General features: G+C 45.3%; 1 protein-coding gene across 3 annotated transcripts in view; it reads right to left on the reverse strand.

The window, feature by feature from the left end:
- LOC309563838 (rap1 GTPase-GDP dissociation stimulator 1-like) overlaps positions 1-27,028 on the reverse strand; it is a 296,711-nt gene that overhangs the window by 80,706 nt on the left and 188,977 nt on the right. For all 3 annotated transcript variants that reach the window (XM_082268470.1, XM_082268469.1, XM_082268471.1), the window contains one exon: positions 806-931. In XM_082268470.1, the coding sequence (XP_082124596.1) occupies positions 806-931 (126 nt within the window). The remainder of the gene's footprint in view (positions 1-805; positions 932-27,028) is intronic.

The raw sequence follows: 27,028 nt of genomic DNA on the forward strand, positions 1-27,028 counted from the left end.
TCTCAACAATTGTCCTGCTTGTAAAAGCCAGCAATAAATTGCAGTGGGTGTGTTTGGAAATTTTTATCCTGCATTACAAGCAGTGTTTTTTAGATTACTGACAAAGTAGACTGGCTGGTCAGAGGCACCAAAAGAAATGCCTGAGTGAAAAACGAAATCACCGAAGAGACAGCCTATGCACTGTGTATACAACTTAAGATTTACTTTTCAGCTGTTAAATACAAATCCTATGGCTTTGTTGAATTACTGTTGCATAATTTATATGCATCACAGTACACAGTTGCTTGCTGCTCTTTAGCTAAATTAATATATTATGCTGTTTATAAAAAATTCCCCTCTTCCCTGACCAAGTGATGGATTCACAATATATATAACTATTTGAAGATTCCACAGTTGAAGAAAATGTCCTTGTTAGTCCTTAGGCGACATCTAAGCAATCGCTTTACAGCTCATTTGTACACTTGTCCTGGTCACTTTTACCTTGACACTCAAGTCAATGGCAAAGGACTGATGGATTCCATAAAAGCCTGAAACACATTGTGATTGTTCTGTCCCATCTGGCTATCAAAACATAACGGCGCTTTCAAACAGATGTCTGCTATTTCCAGTCTCTGTAAAATTCTTACTGTCTTCACAAGGATGAGCCTTGTACACATCCATCCATCCCATCTTGTTCTGTCCTGATGCACATGGCTTCCCACTGGACCCAATTCAGCCAGCTGAATTTCTCTACTCATTACACAGACGCTAAGCTCCAGAACTGGAGAGTTTGTTACATTAGAATGATTGTGATACGCATACATACCATTCTCTGCCAGCATCTGGAGAACCTCAATGATCATTTCAACTCTTTCATGGGTTTCTGCTCTCTTCAGCTGCTTTACCAGCTGCTCAACAACCATGGTCTTACTTAAAGCTTCCTTGGCACTTTCTGCAATAAAAAAAAAAAGGAAATGGGTATGATTTACTATATCTGTCCTTAATTTACAACTTGTGTTAAAAAAAAATTCTTAGTTTCTGTTTTCAAGCAGACCTATCTGGAAACACTGTAAAACCCATTACATAAATACAGCCTGCTTAAACACTAAATGTGTGCTTGGCATAGAGCAGCATTTAAGCATTCATAGTGAATCATGAATCTTTAATGAATGCACTGAGAAGTTTTATTAATGTATGCTTTTTGCCAAATTTTTGTTACAGTCCCATGAAGGTAATGAATACTAACATCCCTAACATCCACCCTAGAGATGGCATGTGGAAAAGTGACAAAAAGAGTAATGCATGGTGAAATATAAATATTTAGTAATAATATATATATATATATATATATATATATATATATATATATATATATATATATATATATATATATATATGAATCATATAATCATGAAGTGGAACAAAATATTTCAAACTTTTTTAACAAATAAAAAACTGAAAAATTGGGCATGCAAAATTATTCAGCCCCCTTAAGTTAATACTTTGTAGCGCCACCTTTTGCTGCGATTACAGCTGTAAGTCGCTTGGGGTATGTCTCTATCAGTTTTGCACATTGAGAGACTGAAATTCTTGCCCATTCCACCTTGCAAAACAGCTCGAGCTCAGTGAGGTTGGATGGAGAGCGTTTGTGAACAGCAGTTTTCAGTTCTTTCCACAGATTCTCGATTGGATTCAGGTCTGGACTTTGATTTGGCCATTCTAACACCTGGATATGTTTGTTTGTGAACCATTCCATTGTAGATTTTGCTTTATGTTTTGGATCATTGTCTTGTTGGAAGACAAATCTCCGTCCCAGTCTCAGGTCTTTTGCAGACTCCATAAGGTTTTCTTCCAGAATGGTCCTGTATTTGGCTCCATCCATCTTCCCATCAATTTTATCCATCTTCCCTGTCCCTGCTGAAGAAAAGCAGGCCCAAACCATGATGCTGCCACCACCATGTTTGACAGTGGGGATGGTGTGTTCAGGGTGATGAGCTGTGTTGCTTTTACGGCAAACATAACGTTTTGCATTGTTGACAAAAAGTTCAATTTTGGTGTCATCTGACCAGAGCACCTTCTTCCACATGTTTGGTGTGTCTCCCAGGTGGCTTGTGGCAAACTTTAAATGACACTTTTTATGGATATCTTTAAGAAATGGCTTTCTTCTTGCCACTCTTCCATAAAGGCCAGATTTGTGCAGTGTACGACTGATTGTTGTCCTATGGACAGAGTCTCCCACCTCAGCTGTAGATCTCTGCAGTTCATCCAGAGTGATCATGGGCCTCTTGGCTGCATCTCTGATCAGTCTTCTCCTTGTATGAGCTGAAAGTTTAGAGGGACGGCCAGGTCTTCGTAGATTTGCAGTGGTCTGATACTCCTTCCATTTCAATATTATCACTTGCACAGTGCTCCTTGGGATGTTTAAAGCTTGAGAAATCTTTTTGTATCCAAATCTGGCTTTAAACTTCTCCACAACAGTATCTCGGACCTGCCTGGTGTGTTCCTTGTTCTTCATGATGCTCTCTGCGCTTTAAACGGACCTCTGAGACTATCACAGTGCAGGTGCATTTTTACGGAGACTTGATTACACACAGGTGGATTCTATTTATCATCATTAGTCATTTAGGTCAACATTGGATCATTCAGGCCCCGTTCACACTGGGGCGATCCGACTTCCCAGGGCGACCTCAGAGGTCGCGGTGCGAGCAGCGCGCCGCGACCTCAGAGCGGCCGGCACGGACTTCATAACATTGAAGTCTATGACGGTCTCTCCGAGTCGCCCCAAAGAAGCTCTGGACCCTTTTTCTAAGTCGGAGCGATCCGCAGCTTCTCTATGGAAGGCGACCTACGGCGACCTGTGAGGCGACCAGGTCGTCTCACAGGTCGCCCCAGTGTGAACGGGGACTCAGAGATCCTCACTGAACTTCTTAAGAGAGTTTGCTGCACTGAAAGTAAAGGGGCTGAATAATTTTGCATGCCCAATTTTTCAGTTTTTTATTTGTTAACAAAGTTTGAAATATCCAATAAATTTCGTTTCACTTCTTGATTGTGTCCCACTTGTTGTTGATTCTTCACAAAAAATTACAGTTTTATATCTTTATGTTTGAAGCCTGAAATGTGGCAAAAGGTCGCAAAGTTCAAGGTGGCCGAATACTTTCGCAAGGCACTATATATGTATATATATACATATATATATATATATATATATATATATATATATATATATATACATATACATATATATATATACATATACATATATATATTTATATACATATACATATATATATTTATATACATATACATATATATATTTATATACATATACATATATATATATATATATATATATATATATATATATATATATATATATATATATATATATATATACATAGTTTTGTTTTCAGGCAAAAAATTAAGTGAACCTGTCATGATCTAAGTGCATGTCCTTAGAGCAGGTATGTAGTGTTTTTCCCCAAAAGACACAGGTTCTTTCCACCAATTTTTGTACAGGCAGCCAGGTACACAGCAATAGTCACTCTGTTTGGCTCAATGAATAGTTTAGGGGTTGTTCTTTTGATGCTTTACTGTAAATTTGAACTCGGATGGGGTGCAGGGAGCAGTGGAATATTCCAGCAACACTGTACAGCATGGGTGCCCAACTGGTAGCCCTCTGAACTGCCCACCACCTCCTGCTCTGGGATGGTGGGTCAGCAAGCTCAGATCGCAAGTTGCCGAGCCGCCATTCCAGAGCATCAGTGTTGTCTATGGAGTGGCACCAAAGGAAGCAAGCAGCTGCAGTGGTAGTAGGAGCCACATTAGAGGATGCTTCCTATATAGTGCCGGCTGCTGTCCCAGGTAACATGATTTGGTTTCACAGCCTTGGACAAGAGCCGGTGCTGCAGCCGCTTTCTGCCTCTAACGCTCCATCTACAACAATGATGCCAGCAGTGCCCTGCAGAGTGAAAACAAGTGAAAGCGAAACATAAAAGGTCGGCAATGGCCATTTATATTTATATTTATATTTATTTGAGTTTTGCAATGGGTATGTACAGTATGAGTAATTGTTCTGTTGCTTTCACATTGATATGCAGGTGCAGTGCAGTGCACCTGTGGGTTACCTGCACTGAGACATAGACTTCTATTATATCTGGGGAGTTTGGTGAGCTTTCTGAAAGTGCACAAAAACTCATGAATGCAGGAATTTTGGTGCGCTTTCACAAAGTGTACCACACCTGCAAGATATAATAGAAGTAAGTGTATGGCAAAGTGCATATAATCCCCAGGAAACTACAGATACACTGCTTTGCACCTGCAGTGTGAGTAAGCTGCAGTGCAGCAGGGTGAAGGCAGCCTTAGTCCCCTTTCACACGATTGGTCCGATCGGGTAGGCCTATCTGTTTTTCAGGCGAACCCGATCAGACCCTCCATTCACCCCTATGGAGTGGCAGATGTAAATGGACTTTTGTCCATTTACACCCACCTACCTCCAATTCAATGAGCTAAAAACAAAACAGAAGGGGATCCATTCCCCTTTCCATTCTGAGCAGATCGGATCAGAGGGCAGAATCCATATCCATATGTCCCCATATGCAGAGACACAGGCCTGTCATCTGCCCACTCCGCTCTGCTCAGCAGGGGATCAGTGGACAATGCTGAGCAAGCAGATTCCACCCTGTGTGAAAGGGGCCTTATACGGGGCTCAGGGCAGTAAGGGTTCATTTACAATTGGGGTTTGAGGGGTAAAACCCCATAGTTAAGACATGTTTTTACCACAGCCCCAACTTCTAGTGTAGCAACTTCAACCTGTGCAGCCTCCCTGTCAGATTCTGTTTTCTATTGGACGGAAGGGGTAGCAGAGGCGGCATATACAGGAACCGATCCTACACTGATGCGCAGAGGATAGTAGCAGCAAAGGATAGGATCCTACACTCTGTACTCACAACATCCCTGGATGGTTCCAATCTCAGACAGACATTTCTCCAGTGAACTCTCAAGATTAGCTCCAGCTATTTTCAGAAAAGTAGGCCCCCATCTCTGGCCTAGCTGGGACCTTGATGAGCTCCTGTAAGCCTCAGGCTCCAAACTATTTATGCACTACCCCAGCCACCTTCTGGGCACCCTTCCCCAGGGATTGACTGAGACAACATACTGTAAATATTTAAGTTGCTGATTTGCCTTTCCAGACCATTACATTCTAGAATTCTCCAGAAGGCAGGTAGAAACAATCAAACATTCAGCCAGTGAAGACCAGAATAGCCCAAAGCAACCACATACTGTTGCACTAATAACAGTGTAGCAAAAAGAACTACATTTACCTAGCTTTCCTAGCAACCTATTTAGGAGGGTACTACAGGTACAAAAGTAAAAGAGAACGAGGTAAAATGGCGCAGCCTATTAAAATTGATATAAATATATTAGTGTGGAAGGGGTTAAATAACTGATAAAAATACTACTAAGTGATAAAAAATACTGTGAATAAAAATATATATAGTGAAATGGATTGTATGTCAAAAATGTGTAATTGTACAACGTGGTAAATAAAGATTATAAAATCGTGATATAAGAGATTAATACCCAAACATGAATATAAAATCAAGCATAAAATATACACTTAAATCGTGGGTATAAAGTGATATGTGCAATAAATACAATATCAAAGTGCTAAAGTGATAATAACCAGTGGAAACACCAAAATCCGTTGTGGTATATATCAATATAAACTCAAAAAAGTCCAAACACAGTCCAAAAGTTTTTTTGAGTTTATATTGATATATACCACAACGGATTTTGGTGTTTCCACTGGTTATTATCACTTTAGCACTTTGATATTGTATTTATTGCACATATCACTTTATACCCACGATTTAAGTGTATATTTTATGCTTGATTTTATATTCATGTTTGGGTATTAATCTCTTATATCACGATTTTATAATCTTTATTTACCACGTTGTACAATTACACATTTTTGACATACAATCCCTTTCACTATATATATTTTTATTCACAGTATTTTATATCACTTAGTAGTATTTTTATCAGTTATTTAACCCCTTCCACACTAATATATATATCAATTTTAATAGGCAGCGCCATTTTACCTCGTTCTCTTTTACATTATATGATATAGTCCATTTGGACTATATTTTGGGGTAGGCTGCAGCCTTAATTATATCCATAAGCACGGAATTTTATCTCCCTTACAGGTACAAAAGGTTTCAGTTTTTTTTTTTAAGCTGGGACTTACCTTTGAAACTAAGCCATGCTTCTGGAAGGATAGTTCATTATCCCCTGTCTAAAAAGAGCACTTTAAAGGGATTGTAAATGCAGAATTTTCTTTTATCTTAATACAGTGGGTACAGAAAGTATTCAGACCCCCTTAAATTTTTCACTCTTTGTTATATTGCAGCCATTTGCTAAAATCATTTAGGTTCATTCTTCTTCCTCATGAATGTACACATAGCACCCCATACTGACCGAAAAACACAGAATTGTTGACATTGTTGCAGATTTATTAAAAAAGAAAAACTGAAATATCACATGGTCCTAAGTATTCAGACCCTTTGCTCAGTATTTAGTAGAAGCCCCCTTTTGATCTAATACAGCCAGGAGTCTTTTTGGGAAAGATGCAACAAGTCTTTCACACCTGGATTTGGGGATCCTCTGCCATTCCTCCTTGCAGATCCTCTCCAGTTCTGTCAGGTTGGATGGTAAACGTTGGTGGACAGCCATGTTTAGGTCTCTCCAGAGATGCTCAATTGGGTTTAAGTCAGGGCTCTGGCTGGGCCATTTAAGAACAGTCACGGAGTTGTTGTGAAGCCACTCCTTCTTTATTTTAGCTGTGTGCTTAGGGTCATTGTCTTGTTGGAAGGTAAACCTTCGGTCCAGTCTGAGGTCCAGAGCACTCTGGAGAAGGTTTTTGTCCAGGATATCCCTGTACTTGGCCGCATTCATCTTTCCCTCGATTGCAACCAGTCGTCCTGTCCCTGCAGCTGAAAAACACCCCCACAGCATGATGCTGCCACCACCATGCTTCACTGTTGGGACTGTATTGGACAGGCGATGAGCAGTGCTGTCACGGAACCATGAACCAGACGTACAACAACAGATAAGTGAAAATAGAAAGCTTTATTAAAAAACAAGCTGTAAAGCAAAAGTCCAAACGGATGGCGAAACTGATGCAGAGTCTTTTGCGAAGCCAGGGGTCAGGAACCAGCAGGGTAGTCAGACGAAGCCAGGAACAGGAACCAGCAGGGTAGTCAGACGAAGCCAGGATCAGGAACCAGCAGGGTAGTCAGACGAAGCCAGGAACAGGAACCAGAAGCAGCAGCAGTCTTAGAAGCATGTGAACACAGGAGGACCAAGCAGGGAACTGAAGCCACAGACCTCCTATATATATGAGCTAGGCATCCAGCTCCTCCCAGTGGGAAGGAGGAGCCGCAGGGTGGGAGGCTACAAGAAACCCAGAAACCAAGATGGCCGCCAGCACATGTCAAACGAAGGAGAGCAGCAAGAAGGTAAGACCATGACAGTACCTCCCCCTCAAGGGCCCCTCCTCCGCGGAGTAAAGAACGGTTTCTGAGGGAAGCGTGCGTGGAAGGCTCGGAGCAAGGCAGGAGCATGGACATCAGCGGAGGGAACCCAGGAACGCTCCTCTGGACCATAACCACGCCAATGAACCAAAAACTGCACCCGACCGCGGACCAGGCGTGAGTCCAGGATATTGCTCACCTCATACTCCTCACGATTGCCCACTCGGACCGGATGAGGCCGAGGAACCGAGGAAGTGAAACGATTACACACCAGTGGCTTCAACAGGGAGACATGAAACACGTTGGAGATCCGCATGCCAGGAGGAAGCGCAAGGGCATAGGCTACCGGGTTTACCCTGCGAAGCACTCGGAAGGGACCAACAAAGCGAGGCGCCAGCTTGGGTGTGGGCACTCGAAGGTTGAGGTTGCGGGTGGACAACCATACACGGTCTCCGGCCTGGTAGGAAGGAGCAGGCGCTCGTCTGCGATCAGCCTGGAGTCTCTGGCGCTGCGCAGAGACCTCAAGGGACCTCTGGATCTGTACCCAAGAAGCACGTAGGACGGAAAGGTGATCCTCCACAGCCGGAATATCCTGAGGAGAGAATACCTCCGGTAACACGGCAGGTTGGAACCCATAGTTGGCCATGAAGGGAGACGTCCCAGAGGAAGAGTTCACCGCCGTGTTCCTGGCAAACTCAGCCCAAGGCAGGAGGTCAACCCAATTGTCTTGGTGATCGGAGACATAGCAACGAAGGAATTGCTCCAAGGCCTGATTGGATCGTTCTGCGGCCCCATTGGACTGAGGGTGGTAGGCCGAGGAGAAGGAGAGATGAATCCCCAACTGGGAGCAAAAGGCGCGCCAGAACCTGGACACAAACTGACTCCCCCGATCCGACACAATCTCCTTGGGCAAACCGTGCAACCGGAAGACCTCCCTGACAAAAATCGTGGCCAACTCCTGTGCAGAGGGTAACTTCTTGAGAGGAACACAGTGGCACATTTTGGAAAACCGATCCACAATCATGAGAATGACCGTATGGCCTCGGGATGCAGGGAGGTCCACAATGAAATCTATCCCCAGGTGTGACCATGGGCGCTCCCCGGTGGCAAAGGGTTGCAGAAGGCCCAACGGAAGGTGCCGAGGAGACTTACTCTGGGCACAAACGGAGCATGCCGCTACATATGCGGCGATGTCGGAACGTAGGGAAGGCCACCAGAACAGACGTGAAACAGCCCAGGACAGCTGATTCTTTCCAGGATGCCCCGCGGTCTTGGAGTTATGGTAGGTTCGCAACAACCGAGTGCGCAACTCCTCAGGCACAAAACATCTGCCGTTGGGTCTCCCAGAGGGAGCACCAGATTGAGCCGCCAAAATCTGCTCACCCAGGGGAGAGGTCAGGCTGGTGCGAATGGCGGCCAGGATCTGATTCGGAGGTATGACCGAAGTCGGAATCGACTCCTCCCTGGACAGGTCGGAGTACTGCCGTGATAAGGCATCCGCCCTGATGTTCTTGGAACCGGGTAAGTAGGAGACCACGTAATTAAAACGTGACAAGAACAGAGCCCATCTGGCCTGACGTGGTGTCAATCTCTTGGCCTCAGAGAGGTAGGTCAGATTCTTGTGGTCCGTCAGGATGAGGACCGGAACCACCGAACCCTCGAGCAAGTGCCTCCATTCTTTAAGAGCCTGCACGATGGCCAATAACTCCCTGTCACCAATCTGGTAGTTGCACTCCGCGGAAGACAGTTTCCGGGAGTAAAACCCACAAGGAAGCAGAGGACCCTCTGGTGTTCTACGCTGAGACAGAAGGGCGCCTACTCCCGTCTCAGACGCGTCCACCTCGAGGACAAAGGGCAACCCAGGGTTGGGATGCGACAGAATCGGAGCTGACACAAAGGCGGACTTTAGAGCCTCAAAAGCTCAGATGGCCTCGGGCAGCCAGACCTGGGAATTACTGCCCTTCCTGGTCAGATCCGTGAGAGGCTTGGCTAGCATGGAAAAGTCCCTGATGAACTTCCGATAATAATTGGCGAAGCCCAAAAAGCGCTGCAGGGAGCGAAGACCACTGGGCTGGGGCCACTGTAAGACAGCCGAAACCTTCTCAGGATCCATGGAGAACCCCTCAGCGGAAATGATGTAACCTAAGAAGGTTACCTGGGATCGGTGAAATTCGCATTTCTCAAGCTTACCGAACAGCTTGTTCTCTCGTAACCGTTGCAACACTCGTTTGACATCCAGAATGTGGGTCTCCATGGACTCAGAATATACCAAGATGTCATCCAAATAGACCACCACACACTGCTGCAACAGGTCACGGAAAACATTGTTGATGAATTCCTGAAAGACTGCGGGCGCATTGCACAGCCCAAAGGGCATAACCAAGGATTCATAATGACCGGTCCTGGTGTTAAACGCGGTCTTCCACTCATCGCCCGCCTTGATCCTTACGAGGTTATATGCCGCCCTCAGGTCGAGTTTGGTAAAGACCGTGGCCCCTTTAAGGCGATCGAACAGCTCGGAAATCAAGGGTATCGGGTAAGCGTTCTTGATCGTGATGCGATTGAGACCCCCTTAATCGATGCAAGGCCTCAACTCACCGCCCTTCTTTTTCACAAAGAAAAATCCAGCCCCTGCCGGGGACGAGGATTTGCGAATGTGTCCGCGTGAAAGCGCCTCCCTCACGTACTCCTCCATGGCCTCATTCTCCGCTACCGACAGTGGATAGACTTTGCCACGAGGAGGAACGGCACCAGATTGTAACTCGATGGCACAATCGTATGGGCGGTGCGGAGGTAGGGCAACCGCGCGCACCTTATCGAATACATCCCGGTACTCCTCGTATTCAGGGGGCAACAGAGAGTCCGAGGAAGTACACAGCAACTTGACAGGCCCATGGATGCAACTAGCCCCACACTTCGGTGACCACGAGAGGATCTCGGCCGATCTCCAATCGAAAATCGGATTATGCTTCTGGAGCCAGGGGTACCCCAAGACCACAGAGTAGTGTGGAGACGAAATAACCTGGAAGCAGACCGACTCTCTGTGGACGGCACCAATGGCTAACCCCACTGGAAGGGTCTCATGAGTCACGTGTGGCGGCAGAAGGGGTCTGCCGTCTATTGCCTCAAGAGCCAGAGGAGAACCTCGAGCCTGCAGAGGAATGGAATTGGCGGCAGCGAACACACTATCAATGAACAAACCACCAGCACCAGAGTCCACCAACGCCTGGGTCGTCACCGAGCCCCCGACCCAGGAGAGGACAACAGTGATCGGTGGTTTGTCAACACGGGAAACCGGGGACGAGGGGACTCCACCCAAGATCTGCCCCCGACAGGATCTCAGGTGCGAGCGTTTCCCGGACGGTTCGGACATGCCAACCGAAAATGCCCACCGAGACCACAGTACATGCATCGGCCCTCGCGTCTCCGGAGTACCCTCTCCCCCTCGGACAGGCGAGCAAACCCCAGCTGCATGGGTTCACCCCCAGACAAGTCATCCCCAGGAGGCGTGGGAGGAGAGGGAGGCACGGGTGGGACAACAAAGGTAGGCGCCAATCTGTTAGGAGGCCTCCGCAGACTCTCCTTAAAGGAAGGTCTCTCCCTGAGTCTGGTGTCAATCAAAATCAGGAAAGAAATAAGAGACTCGAGCTCCACTGGTAGGTCCTTAGCTGCAACCTCATCCTTCAAGGCATCCGAGAGACCATGAGAGAAAGCAGCGACCAGAGCCTCATTATTCCAGCCCACCTCTGCTGCCAGGGTACGAAACTCAATGGCGTATTCAGCTACGGATCGTGAACCCTGTCTGATGGACATAAGGAGCTTCGCAGCAGAGGCAGCACGAGCCGGCACATCGAATACCTTCCGAAGAGAAGCAACAAAACCGGAAAACTCGGCAACCTCCGGATTGTTGTTCTCCCATAAAGGGCTGGCCCAGGCCAAGGCCTTGTCCGAGAGCAGCGAGATTAAGAAGCCCACCTTTGATCTCTCAGTAGGAAAGGCATGTGGCAGCAACTCAAAATAAATGCCCACCTGGTTAAGGAAACCTCGGCACTGAGTTGGCTCTCCCCCAAAGCGCTGTGGAAGGGGGGCAGAACCGGACATACCCCGAAACACCGCAGGCGCAACAACAGGTGTCGGGGTAGACTCTGGCGCAACAACCGGAGCGGCAGTAGGAGCGGGCCCAGGAGCGACAACCGACCCATCGGCAACGGGAGCTAAATGAGCCACGGCGAACTGACCCAACAGGTAATCCTGCTGATCAAGTCTGGCAACCAGCGAGGGTAGTGAGGATGGCCCTGTACCGTCAGAATTCATGGCCTGTGGTACCGTGCGTTCAAGCAGGGTTTGCAACGCCACGGCGAACCGACCCAACAGGTGATCCTGCTGATCAAGTCTGGCAACCAGCGTGGGTAGCGAGGATGGCCCTGTACCGTCAGAATTCATGGCTTGGTCCTAATGTCACGGAACCATGAACCAGACGTACAACAACAGATAAGTGAAAATAGAAAGCTTTATTAAAAAATAAGCTGTAAAGCAAAAGTCCAAACGGATGGCGAAACTGATGCAGAGTCTTTTGCGAAGCCAGGGGTCAGGAACCAGCAGGGTAGTCAGACGAAGCCAGGAACAGGAACCAGCAGGGTAGTCAGACGAAGCCAGGATCAGGAACCAGCAGGGTAGTCAGACGAAGCCAGGAACAGGAACCAGAAGCAGCAGCAGTCTTAGAAGCATGTGAACACAGGAGGACCAAGCAGGGAACTGAAGCCACAGACCTCCTATATATATGAGCTAGGCATCCAGCTCCTCCCAGTGGGAAGGAGGAGCCGCAGGGTGGGAGGCTACAAGAAACCCAGAAACCAAGATGGCCGCCAGCACATGTCAAACGAAGGAGAGCAGCAAGAAGGTAAGACCATGACAAGTGCCTGGTTTTCTCCACACATACCACTTAGAATTAAGGCCAAAATGTTCTATTTTGGTCTCATCAGACCAGAGAATCTTATTTCTCACCATCTTGGAGTACTTCAGGTGTTTTTTTAGCAAACTCCATGCAGGCTTTCATGTGTCTTACACTGAGGAGAGGCTTCCGTCGGGGCAACTCTGCCATAAAGCCCCGACTGGTGGAGGGCTGCAGTGATGGTTGACTTTCTACAACTTTCTCCCATCTCCTGACTGCATCTCTGGAGCTCAGCCACAGTGATCTTTGGGTTCTTCTTTACCTCTCTCACCAAGGCTCTTCTCCCCCGATAGCTCAGTTTGGCCGGACGGCCAGCTCTAGGAAGGGTTCTGGTCGTCCCAAACGTCTTCCATTTGAGGATTATGGAGGCCATTGTGCTCTTAGGAACCTTAAGTGCAGCAGAAATCTTTTTGTAACCTTGGCCAGATCTGTGCCTTGCCACAATTCTGTCTCTGAGCTCTTCAGGCAGTTCCTTTGACCTCATGATTCTCATTTGCTCTGACATGCATTGTGATCTGGAAGGTCTTATATAGACAGGTGTGTGGCTTTCCTAATCAAGTCCAATCAGTATAATCAAACACAGCTGGACTCAAATGAAGGTGTAGAACCATCTCAAGGATGATCAGAAGAAATGGAAAGCACCTGAGTTAAATATATGAGTGTAACAGCAAAGGGTCTGAATACTTAGGACCATGTGATATTTCAGTTTTTCTTTTTTAATAAATCTGCAACAATGTCAACAATTCTGTGTTTTTCTGTCAGTATGGGGTGCTATGTGTACATTCATGAGGAAGAAGAATGAACTTAAATGATTTTAGCAAATGGCTGCAATATAACAAAGAGTGAAACATTTAAGGGGGTCTGAATACTTTCCGTACCCACTGTATATTCTTTGCATTAAGATAAAAAAAACCTTCTTTGTGCAGCAGCCCCCCTCAGCCCCCCTAATACGTACCTGAGCCCATCTTTATCCAGAGATGTTGCCAGAGTTTCTCAGCTGCCTGGTACTCCCCTCCTCATTGGCTCCCCATGTAATAGAAGGTACCTTGCAGTACAGGGGCCTCTGATCAGATGTTTGTTTTAAAATAATTTTAATTTTAAAAGATATTAAATATTGCTTTGTATGTAGGGTCAATGCCTGATTCCCTGTCTGGTGACTAGCATCCTAGATTGTAACACAGGGATGATATGATCTTAGGATCATTTACCTAAAATAATACCGGTGTGTCTAACAAACCTTGTGTAAGAAATGGCATTGCCCAATAAAATACTGTATAGTGTATATGGAAATGGATATATGGAAATGTATGCAATTGATATATTTTTATGGAATTTTATGAGATATGGACCTAAGTTTGTATTGACAAGATTGCCTCCTGTCTATCAAATGAACTTCTTCCCTGCCTTCATTAGTATACTAAATTCAAATGTTATACATTGTAATTAAGATCAGCCTTTTGTCTTCCGGGCTGATGAATTGGTGGTGGCCAGATACCAGACAGTGCATCTTTGTGGCTTTGGTATGCTGATGTTCAAATCTCCAAGGTCAGACTTATGCCCCATACACACGTGCAGATTATCTGTCAGATTTACCTTTTCTATGTAGTGCAAGGGCCTGCCGGATTGCATACACATTGAAAGTGTTTAGGTTTGACCTCATATTATATGGTTTTGGTAAGTCTGCAGACAAAAGTCTTCAGATAATCTGCACGTGTGTATGGGGCATTAAAGTATGTGTAAAGGAAAATAAAAAAACCTAAATAAACAAGATGTCATGCTTGCCTGCTCTGTGCAATGGTTTTGCACAGAGCAGTCCGATCCCCCTCTTCTCGGGTCCCCCGCCCTTGTTGAGTGCCCCCATAGCAAGCTGGTGCATGTTGGCTCCAGAGTCAGCTCTCTGTGTCTTTGAGACACAGATAGCAAGGCTCTGCCCCACCCCCCTCCCTCCTTGCTGGCTGTCATGGCCAGCAGCAGGAACCAATGGCTTCTGCTGCTGCATATCAGCCAATGAGGAGGGAGAGACCAGGGAGAGTTGCTGCTCTTGTGCACATTGTTAGATTGGGATTGGGCTTAGGTAAATATTAGCGGGGACTGAGGGGGGAGATGCACACTAAAAGTTTTAAACCTTCATGTATAGAATGCATGAAGCTAAAAAATCTTCAGCCTCTAAAACCACTTTAACAGATGTATACTTGCAAGAGACATGGGGGGCTATGAAAAGCAACGAAAAAATCGAATTAGATAAAAATATTGATGGTCATCACATTAAAGTGGAGTTGAATTCCATCCAATTGCTTCCTTGGAAAGTTTTGATTGTGCCAGTTGGACCAATCATTGATTCCTCAATGATAGGGAATTGAAGGACTAAGTATAAGAATAGCAGAAGATAAGACACTGGAGTAGACCTTGACTCGGTTCAAGGTCTCCTCCAGTGGGGGAGCGCTGACTCAGAGTCATCTGGGGGGACACATGGGCAGACACGAAGAGAGGACCTGAGATATCCACTATTGTAAATTCCCTTGGAGTATTAATATTGGATATACTTGCTGGCTAGATATCTTTCCAGCTTATGATTGCTTGAATATGGTCTTTAGTTTTATAGGTATTTGTCTTCTTTGGTACAGAGGTTGTATTTGCTAGCATTGGCTGTCACTGAAAATCTTTGTCTTTAGCTTTATGCCTCTAGAGTAGTGCTTCTTGATCTTTTTACCTTGGAGGAACCCTTGGCAAAAAAAGTTTGAAATCTTGGGGAACCCCTGAAAAAGATAAGTGTGACCAGCAAGCTTATATATGGGCTATATTCTCAGGAGTACAATTGCCAAATACAAATGCACTATATTATCAAAAGTATTGGGACACCTGCCTTTACAGGCACATGAACTTTAATGGCATCCCAGTCCTAGTCCGTAGGGTTCAATATTGAGCTGGCCCACCGTTTGCAGCTATAACAGCTTCAACTCTTCTGGGAGGACTATCCACAAGGTTTAGGAGTGTGTCTATGGGAATGTTTGACTATTTTTCCAGAAGCACATTTGTAAGGTCAGGCACTGATGCTGGATGAGAAGGCCTGGCTCGCAGTCTCAACTCTGATTCATCCTAAAGGTGTTCTAGCGGTTTAAGGTCAGGACTCTGTGCAGACCAGTAAAGTTCCTCCACCTCAAACTCGCTTATCCATGGGGGCAGGGTTTTGTAAAGTAATGTACTTGGGAAATAAAAATATGCATGCAAGGTTCTGATTCGACTGCATCTTGAGTATGCCATTTAGTTTTGGTCACTAATCAAAAGGAGGTGCCAGGACTGGAGAGAGCCCAGGAAGGGGCAACAACGCTAATGAAGGGGCTGGAGGACATCAGTTATGAGGAATGACTAGAAACATTAAACTTATTCTTCCTAGAGAAAGGGCATTTAATAGGGGATATGTTAGCAATATAAAAATCCTTGAATGGTGGCTCTAGCATTGGGAGGAAACTTTTTTCAGACACATGGCCATACAATGAAGTTGGATAAGATACAGTTCAATCCTAAACTGTGTAAGGGATTATTTACTGTTAGTGTGGAAAGGATGTGGAACTCCCTGCCACAGTTGGTGGTGTCAGTGGAGAGTGTAGATAAGTTAAAAAAAATGTTGATGTATTTTTTAGTAAGCGCAATGTACAGGAATATGGAAAACAGTCATCTCACACACATTCTCAGATTGAACTGGATGGACCAGTGTCTTTATTCAACCTTATCAATTATGTAACCTTATGGATGAATAGGCTTGCAGTAACTGTAGCAACCAGTCAAAATGTAGAAACAACAAAAAAGGGAAGAGCAAGATCTGAGTCTCTCCAAAAAACAATTAAAAAAAGGATTTTATGGCGAGTATCCTTTTTTTTTCCTCAGCACAGCTGGGGGACACAGCAGCTAGGATGTCCATAAAAGAAAAGCAGTACATAAACATAAGAGAAAAAAATAATTACACCAACAGATACCTATGAAGTGTAGTGTCATGAGAGAATCACACCACTGCCTGTAAAACTTTTCACTCAAAACTGGCATTAGCAAGTGGCAAGGGATGGACTTCTTTTCCTTAAGAAAGCCAGCAAAATGATCTGGCCAATTTAGCATGCAATATTTGGGCTGGAGGCCAAGAAGACTCTTTACTGCCTGTAAGGGATGTAAGGATGACAACAGGTCAGTCTCTCATTGAAAAAAGCTGTGACAGAGAGATCCTGACTGTCCACCAATAATATTAAGTGTATGAAAAGAGGGAAGTACTGCTATATATCCTCATTATGGCAGGCCATAGACTACATGACTTCCTTTCCTTCCACCATGGGTGGAAGGAAAGAAAATTGCTCAGTTCCCCCATTGACACATTTAGTGCTGATGGGGGAATGCCTTCCACAGTGCTATTGCATTGGGTCAGCGGAGGGTGCAGGGAGCCTTCCCGGCTGGCAGAATAAAACAGTTACTGCTGGTGGCTATAGCCTCTGGCAGTAATCATATTTAGATATATCCGACAGGCTGATTGTACCCATGTCGATCAATGGATTGACTTGGGCACAATCAGCTTGCTCATACATGGATCGAAATTCAGCACATCCATGCTGAACCAGCCAAATTTCAATTGAGTTATGGCCAGCTTAAGATGGAAAATTCAAATTAGACTTACTGGTAATTTTCTGAAAACATTTCAGGACAGCACCTGGAAGGATAAGCGAGAAATTACCACTCTGGGGGGGGGGGGGGGGGGATTGGTGGACCACCGCTTGCAAGACTTTCCTGACAAAGGTTTAGTCCCCAGCTAGTAACAAATCAAGTCTGTAATGACAAACAAAGGTGGATAAGCTTGACCACGTCGCTGTCTTGCAGATTTGTTCTGGAGTAGCACCGGCATTTTCTACCCAAGTGCGGACTGAGTTTGAATCCTCAAGGGAGACATGACTAAATATAAGCTTCCATGATAGCAATCCTTAACTATCTGGTTATGGACCCTTTAAAGGCTTTTTGACCCTTCTTTGCTCAAGCACACAAAATGTAAAAGAAGTCCTAGCTCCTAAAATCTTTTGTTACTTCCAAATAATGTAAGACTGTTTTACCTACATCCAAGGAATTAAAAGTAACTTCTTGTTCCCCAGGTGGATTTGCGACAAAATGGAAGGAAGATGTTCTGAGAGTGGTGATAAACTAAAGAAACATACGAAGGAAATCACAAGTCTGTTTTTAGGACAATTCTATTTGGGAAAATCGGCAAATAAGGCTCTCTAATTGATGGAGCATTCAGCTCAATCATTTTGTGTGCCAAAGTCACTGCAATTAGAAGCACTATCTGAAAGGTAAACTTCAGAGATGCAGAAGCTAAAGGTTCAAATGGGTACTTGGTTAAGGCTTGTAATACAACAGATATATCTCACTTAGGAAAAACTTTCACAGGCCTGGAATTAGCTAGAGCCTTGAAAACCCTAATTAACAAAGCTTTAAAAGAAATTGAGCATTCCAAAAACATGCCCAAGGCTGCTGGTTGCACTTTGAGAGTGCTGACTGCCAGACCCTTGCTCCAAAATTGAAGTAGTCACCCTGAACAGATTCACTTATGGCACTTTTCCACTGCAAGTACCGGCTAGTACCGGCTCGGCTCTACTCGGCCCTGCTTGGCCCGGGTTTGCTTTTCCACTGCTGGTACCGCATGGTATAGTGTCGGAACGGCTCGGTACGGTACGGTATAGGTTTGCTTTTCCCCTAAAGTAGTACTAAAGTTAAGTGGGTGGGATAACAACAGGGTGGGTGGGATTCTCTGACCAATCAGTGGCTAGTAGTGACTGCATGCAAAGGATTGTGGGATATGGTACCAGTTTGGTACCTGTTGGAACCACAATCGAGTAGGTACTGTTTTTTCAGAGCCGTACCGTACCGTTCCGACCCTATACCATGCGGTACCAGCAGTGGAAAAGCACAAAAGCGTGCCGAACCGTTACGGTTCCATGCAGTGGAAAAGCTCCACAAGAGTTGTATACTCTGTGCACTTTGCCATAGATGGCTTTGGTCACTTCTTGCAGCTTGCAGGAGGAGTAGAGACCAGATGTTCTGAAAATCCTTTCCTTTCTAAAAGCTGCTTTTCCCAGCTCCATATAGAATAACGGACCTTGAAGAAGAATATCTTGTCTGATCAGAAAAGTCCAGTGTGGTTTATCTGCCAGAAGGAGAAGGGTGGAAGCCATGCTCTCTTTGACCAATAAGGAGCTTTTTGAATCACTGTCAGCCTTTTCTTCCTAAATTCTTCTCAGAAGCTAAAATATTAGCTGAAAAGGGGAAAGGTATAACAAAGATGGAAACTCCATGTTTGTGCCAGAGCATCTATTCCAAAGGCAATATTTATCTATTTGCTGATTTGCAAAAAGATCTATCTGAGGAAATCAGCACTTCTCTGTAATCATGGAAAATATTTCCGAGTTCAAATTACACTCTGCCCCTTTCACCTGGTGCCTGCTTAAAAAGTCAGCTACTAGATTCAGAGTCCTTTTGAGGTGGACTGCCGATATGGATGCCACATTGGGCTCCCTTGCCTGTTTATATAGGCTCCTGCCGTAGCATTGTCCATGAAGACTTGAACCTGATTACCCTGGAGAGTTGAAGAAGAAACTGATAAGGCTAGAGCAATAGCCTTTAATTCTTTCTAATTCAAAGAATTCACTGCCTGAACCCTTGACAAGTGGCTTTGCTCAATACTGCTTCCCGGGTGAGCTTCTCAGCCCCAGGAGCTGGCATCAGTGGTTAGAACCTTTTCCACTGGGAAGGACCATGTTAGACCGACTAAAAGATTCTGTTGGTTCCTGACTGAAGAGTCCATATGAAACCTCTTGTATTTAACTGTTTTGTTCATCTGTTTTAAATTGAAAGTAATGTGAAATTTCCCCAAAGATTTTCACACTATAAAAAAATGGGAGTAGAAACCCAGATGTTCCTCTTCTGGCCGGCACTGATATTACAATTCTCTGGTGCATAAGTTCCTGGATCAGGGACTTCAAAGCTAGAGCTTTGTTCATATTCTTTGGAATACTCCTAACAAAATACCTTGCCAGAGGGGCTTCTGCAAATTCTATTTTGCAACCTTGGGTGACAAAGTTGAAGATATTCTGATTTGAAGTGGTTTCCCATTGTGGAAGGAATGCCTGCAATGTTCCTCGCACGGGAAGTGGCAAGTCATCGGGATTTTTTTGGACTGCCTAGGAGAACAGGAAAAGGACTCCCTTTTTCTCGGCTCTTTTTGTTGTTCAAAATTTCTTTCTCCCTTGAACCTTGTCCCACTGCTGTTGAGTTTTTTAATCACCTACATGGTTGTCTTTTCTTTTCCTTCACCAGATGGTCATGTAAGGAAAAACTTTTTTTTATTCCTTAATGCCTAGCGTAGCACGCATCACTTTCAGAAAGCTATCCACTTCATCCAGAAATAACTTATATTTAGAAGCTAAACTCTCCACAGCCTTTTCCCCTTCTTCATCATCTGACTCTCCGCCATAAACAGAAGGGCAAGGAGCCTCTTGCACAAACGGCAGCCTAGAGCCTTCTCTGAGAAAGGCCAAGGATTACAGTGTGGAGAAGGTTCCTAAAAATTTCAAGGGGTGGGAACACTTGCCAGCATTGTGTGAAAACATAAAATCACTGCAAGCTGCAGCAGATTCGCCCTGAACTAGTGATGCAATGCAAGACTTGCACAAAGGTTTCTTCCAAGCTACTCCTAATTTAGCTTTACATGAGGGGCATTATTTCTCAACAGTGGCCTGTTCTCTTTCAGAGCTCTTAGCATTCAAATGTTAAAGAGCAGAGAGCAAATCCTCACTGAGAACTCTGAACACCATGATGCCTCCCAGCACCACACCACAAAGTGCACTGAAACCTCAAGAGTCAGTTTACAGTGTTCTGACAGGCCCCAGCCACCAGTGGGGAAAAACAGCAATGCAGACCCGGTTAAAGGACAAGCTATCTCCTATCTAGGCCTTGCCAGTACCACTGCCTGACCCTGTCGCTGCTGCCGTTCCTGCCTCCTCCATTTGCAGAGCTTACAAGAAAAAGCATGGCTGAAAATACTGGTTAAGGAGTCCAGGACACCATTGAACTGGAAAATGGCACTTGCCAGATCTTTCCTCCGTCCCCTGTGTCATTGCGTCTAAATCTAAGGCTGATTGCCCAGCTCAAGAAGTGACGCTAACGCAAGATGCTCCTCAGCCACTAGAAAAATGGCGCCACTGCCCCAGCCAGGAGCCGAAGAAAATTCCCACCAGCCACAGGAGATGCTGCGGAGAACCTTACGGCACAAAGGAAATAAAGAAAAAAATGAAGGTAAAGGGAGACACCTCTTCCAGGAAAGCCCTGAAGAATCTTAGCCTCCCCACAGTTCCTCAGTGTTCCTGCCCAGTTGGAGGAAACTTGGAAACTGAGTACCTGTGGGGAGAAGCCTCTATTTAAAGAAGTGGGAGTGTTTTCTGTGATGAAAGGGAAGAGCTACAATCTCTCAGGTGCTGTTCTGAAAGATGTTTTGGGAGAACGATTATAATCTTTAGAAGAAAAAAGCATCCAGGTCATAATACAATACAATACAAAAAGTTTCCCAGCCCACTTGCCAGCTAGTCAGCACAAAAACAAAGTCAAGTTTAGAATTTGTTTTTATGCTGACTAGCTGGGAATCTTATTTTATTGTATTGTCCAGTGAACTACTCTGTCCAAGTGCACTTTACTTATGAAATGTATATCTTTATCTGAGTGTATGTCATTTTTATTTAGCTAGGACATAAAACAACCTTGTCTATGTTGAGAATAAAAAAAAGTGAACTGTCAAGATAGAGACACAATCTACGATAGCCTCCGAGCTAAAGTAATGGCAATAAGAAGCACCATATTGTAAGGGCTCAAAAGAAGGACCCTGAAGAACAGAGAAAAATACTGAGATAACATGGGGCCAAGGGAGGCCTATTAGGTGGTAAAATGCAGGTAATGTCTTGAACAAAAGCTTGAACCAAAATATAGGCAGCTAAAGGCCATTGAAATAAAATAATATTTAGAAATAATAATAAAATATTCAGTTTGGGACCCTATTCTCTTGCTCCTGCCCAGTGAATCAGATTAGACCCATCTTTATACAGCCTACTCTGGAGTAAAAGTACCAATGGATATCTGAATCCAGGGGTCTAGCATAAGCGTGTGCACAGGGTGTGCCGGATGTGCCTGGGCACACCCTAATCACCCCATGCGCATTAGCATTATTGATCTGTGTACCAGCAGGAAGATGGGAAAGTTTCCCCCTCTTACCGGCTCTGTCATAAGAGAAGTGTTTACGCACTTCTCTTTCACTGTGGCGGCAGGGAGACAAATGTGCAGGGTCATATATACGTAGACATACACACACAGATGCTTAAGGTTTAGGGTGCACACCCTAATGCCATAGGCTTTCGCACACCTATGGGGTCCAGTATAACACTACACTGGAGAATAGTTTCTGCAATGAAGATCTTTATCTGGGGGTCCAGTATGACATTGAGGACATTGAGCAAAATATTAAATACTCTTTTCAATTTCCAGTATTTGGATATTTGGCTTGACACTGTTAGCAGCTGTGCATAGGTGATCCTGTAGAAATCTTCAGTTTCAGAGTCTTGATTCAGTAGAGACTAGTGTTGAGCGAACACGGACTGTATTATTCGGGTCTGTACCGGATAATTGGATTTTTGCTACCCGGACACGGACCCGAAGACTTTACTGTATGTTCGGGTTTAAAATCCGTGTTCGGTAATTTTATTTCCTGTTTTTTATGTAATGGCGCGCTTTTAATGGCGGGCTTTCAACAGCCAATCAACAAGCGTTTAACTGGTGCCATCCCAGCCATGCCTACTAATGTATTAGTAGCTGTGATTGGCCATCTGAAGCATGTGACCCATGTCTTTATAAGTTCGAGAGGCACAGCGCGGTGCGTCATTCTGCTGTAGTGTAGGGAGAGAGCACACATCATACGTGCTGGCTGCTGATTAGGGACAGACAGTGAAAAATTGTGCCCGAAAAGAATGCAGGGACAGGTCAGAGTGTAGGCAGGGAAAGATATTTGTGCATTTTGGGGACAGGCTGGAGAGATTAGGCATAGACAGAACAATCGTCCGTTAGCGATCTACATCGATTTTGCTGTGTGGGGGTGGTGCAGTGAACAATCGTTTTGCCCTCACTTGAGCCCACTGAGGAGGAGGAGGAGGAGGGAGAAAAAAAATATATTTTTATCAGTCTGTTGTGTGCAGCGTTCAGCTATATTTTACTACAGATTGCTGTTCTAATCTGCTATTTAAAAATTACAAAGTTAAAGGGGAATTTTTTTTTTCCCTTCATAGCCTGCTGCTGAGCTGACCGTGACATAAAACATAAGACACTGCTGTGTTCACATGTGCTATTGAGTGATTTTCAATTTTATATACTTTATTCTATTCCACTATTCAATATACACCCTTTTGGGTTAAAAAAAATTAAATTGCGGCATAGTCTGTATCGGTACGTGTGAGATACACCTTTCAAATTTTTGGGGCGCATCTTCCACCACCGAGGATTGCAGGGTGCTTCAGTTTGCCTCCTGTTCCTAACTCCTCCTACTCCGCTTCCTCATCCTCTACCGCCTGCTCATCCGGTCAGCGTAACACCTTCACCACCAACTTCAGCACAGCCAGGGGTAAACGACAGCAGGCAGTTTTAAAACTTGCCTGTTTGGGGGAAAAACCACACACCGCGCAGGAGTTGTGGAGGAGCATGGAACAGCAGACCGATGAGTGGTTGCTGCCAGCGAGTCTCAAGCCCGGCCTGATGGTGTGCGTTAACGGGCGAAATCTCATAGCAGCTCTGGGCCTAGCCGGTTTGATGCACATCCCTTGCCTGGCGCATGTGCTGAATTTGGTGGTGCAGAGGTTCCTTAAAAATTACCCCGATATGTAAGAGCTGCTGCAGAAAGTGCGGGCCGTCTGTGCGCACTTTCAGGGTTTTCACCCTGCTGCTGCTCGCCTGTCAGCGCTGCAGCGTAACTTCGGCCTTCCCGCTCACCGCCTCATATGTGACGTGCCCACAAGGTGGAACTCCACCTTGCACATGCTGGAAAGACTGTGCGAGCAGCAGCAGGCCATAGTGGAGTTTCAGCTGCAGCACGCACGCGTGAGTCGCTCTGCGGAACAGCACCACTTCACCACCAATAACTGGGCCTCCATGCGAGACCTGTGTGCCTTGTTGCGCTGTTTTGAGTACTCCACCAACATGGCCAGTGCCGATGACGCTGTTGTCAGCTTAACTATCCCACTTCTATGCCTCCTTGAAAAAACGATTCGGGCGATGATGGAAGAGGATGTGGCACAGGAGGAGGAGGAAGAGGGATAATTTCCAAGGCTTTCAGGGCAGTCATTCACAAGTGGCTCCGAGGGTGGGTTCCTGCACCCACAAACGCCAGGTACACAATTGTCCAGCAGGGGCACAGTTCTGGAGGATGAGGAGGAGGAGGAGATGGAACCATGTTCACAGCAGGGTGGCACCCAGGCCAGCTCATGGCCATCACTGGTGCGTGGCTGGGGGGATACAGAGGACACAGACGATACACCTCACACAGAGGACAGCCTTTCGTTGCCTCTGGGCAGCCTGGCACACATGAGCGATTACATGCTGCAGTGTCTCCACAACGACCGCCGAGTTGCCCACATTCTAACTTGTGCTGATTACTGGGTGGCCACGCTGCTGGATCCCCGTTACAAGGACAATGTACCGTCCTTAATTCACTCACTGGAGCGTGATCGCAAGATGCGCGAGTACAAGCGCACGCTGGTAGACGCGATGCTGCTGGCATTCCCACCTGACAGCGGGGCCACAGTGGAAGCACAAGGCCAAGGCAGAGGAGGAGGAGGAGGAAGAGGTCGCCAACGCAACCAGGGCACCACCAGCACCTCAGAAGGCAGGGTTAGCATGGCCGAAATGTGGAAAAGCTTTGTCAGCACGCCACAACAAACAGCAGCACCAGCAGCTCATATGGAACGTCTTAGCAGGAGGCAGCATTTTACCAACATGGTGGAGCAGTATGTGTGCACACGCCTACATGTAGTGAATGACGGGTCTGTCCCCTTCAACTTCTGGGTCTCCAAATTGGGCACATGGCCTGAGCTTGCCCTTTACGCCTTGGAGGTGCTGGCATGCCCTGCAGCCAGTGTATTATCTGAACGTGTATTTAGCATGGCTGGGGGCGTTATCACAGACAAGCGCAGCCGCCTGTCCAGAGACAATGTGGACAAGCTCACGTTCATTAAAATGAACCAGGCATGGATCCCACAGGACTTTTCCGTACCTTGTGCAGAATAGAGATGGATACCGACCTTACCCAGCCATTGTTATATTTTTGATCTTTCTCACTCTTTTGGGGTGTACCCTAATTTAAAATGACTGAAAAAAAGCAGTGTTGGCTACCTCGTCCCCCTCCACCGCCGCTTCCACCTACACCGCCACATCCACCGCCACCTCAACCTCCGTCCTACTCCATATGGGCCTTGTCCTTCACAGATGAAGAAAATTGTTTAATTTTTCTGTTTTTTTTTTGTTTTAAGTTATTTCCCTATCCACATTTGTTTGCAGAGCACTTGCCATGCTCTTAACTACATTTTGCTGCCATTTGCAGCACTCTAGCCCTTTCCATTGGTGTTTTAGAGCCATTTTAGTGCCTGAAAGTTCGGGTCCCCATTGACTTCAATGGGGTTCGGTGTCCGGGTAAAGTTCGGAAAAAGTCCGGGACACGGACCCAGACTTTTTTTTTCAAATTCGGCCGAACACCACCGAACACGGACATCCAGGTGTCCTCTCAACTCTAGTAGAGACATCTAAACTTGTATGGACACTAAGGCCCCTTTCACACTAGCGGTTTAATAGGGCCTGCCTGTCAGTTTTTCAGGCGGACCTGATTGGACCCTCCAATCTTTTAATGGAGTGGCTGGTGTCAACAAACATGTGTCCGTTATCTGATCATATTCGCTACAAAAAAACAGATGGAGAGCTGCTCCCCATCTGTCTGGCAGATCAGATGGCAATTGGGTGTTAATGGACAGGCAGTCCTTTTACATCTGATTGCCCATAGAGGAGTGGGCTGTGTGTTTGTGTCTGCTCTGCATAAGCCATGGACCACCTATCCGCCTGCACAGTGGGGATCAGCAGACATTCTGCCCGCTGAGCAAAGGGACTCCAACAGAACCCGCCCTATGTGTAAGTGGGCTAAGTCAAAACTGGACCCAGGTGTCACAGGCTGCATACCCCATTGAACACTGGGAAAAAAACTAAAGTTTTGGCTGGAGTTGGAACTTAAATGTAGGAAAATGTACCTGTATAGTATAAATGTTATTGTGCTAGTAGAAAATGTATCTTTAAACTTGATAGTTTACTTTTTTTTTCTTATGACATGATGAAATGATGAATAAAAGTTACATGCATTATGCAATTATGAGCAGCTAAATTGTCAAACTGTCTTTGTGGTGAAGGTATATATCCTACATGCATTTTATAATGACTTTGTGTTATGTGAAATGTTAGGGTAAACATTATTGCCTTAGGCCCAAAAATTAGATTAGTTGCTAAATTGTACTGTGTGACTGTAAACTGCATACTGAAAAACTCGATTAAAATCCATCTTGCTTATAATAGGTTCCTCGTATCCAAGACATAATGATATTCTAAAAGAAAATCAATAAATATATGATGCATTGCTGTGGGAAAATGTTTATTCTATGTATTTAGAAATGACATAGACATGTTCTAGTAAGGAGTGCTTGTGGTAAAATCTGCAGTCTGGTGAACACTAAGGCTTCATTCACATACTGGTGTCCCGGATGTCTTGTACTTCTTTTGGGCGACAGGCTTCCTGCAATTCTCTTTGCATGATTTTACCGCGATTCATTGGGCGACAATCGTGGCAAAATCTTGCTGTGTTTGGGGTGCCACTGGAAGTGATGGGAATTGCGCGGGCGTCCCATCAATTTAAGAGTTTAAAAAAAGTTACATTACCGGGACGTAGCGGGAATGTACCTGTCACATTGGTTGTGCTCTCAACCAAACTGTCAAACCATCCAATGGCTGGTGTCATAACGGTTCAGATGTGTAGCATCATGGCAGTTGAAGATTATACAGAGGCCAAGATGGCAGCCTCCTTGGCAGAACACGATAGGAGGGTTTACTTCCACTTTAGGAAGACTTTTTTTGATTCATATTACTCATACTGGTTGTTAAGTCAACCTACCAACAAGGCTTGATCATTTCAAAGTTTTTGCTAAACCCACTGGTGGTAGGCTATAATGATCCATTTGGTCATTATTGCTACTATAAACAGGCTGAAAATGGCTGTGGTATGGCCAGCTTTTAAGTATTTTGTATAGATCCTGCCATGAGGGTCTTTTTAACTTCCTGTTATAGGGTTATATTGCCCGCTGCCTAACAATCACTATCTTGCTTTGCCACCCTGTGGTTCCCAGCACTTCTGGGTACGCAGTGTCCCTCAGAGAAGAGCCGCCACTTGAACTTCCTATTTATACCTCCTCCC

Source organism: Pelophylax lessonae (genome assembly GCF_965119305.1).
Source record: "Pelophylax lessonae genome assembly, chromosome: 9".
Classification (NCBI taxonomy): domain Eukaryota; kingdom Metazoa; phylum Chordata; class Amphibia; order Anura; family Ranidae; genus Pelophylax; species Pelophylax lessonae.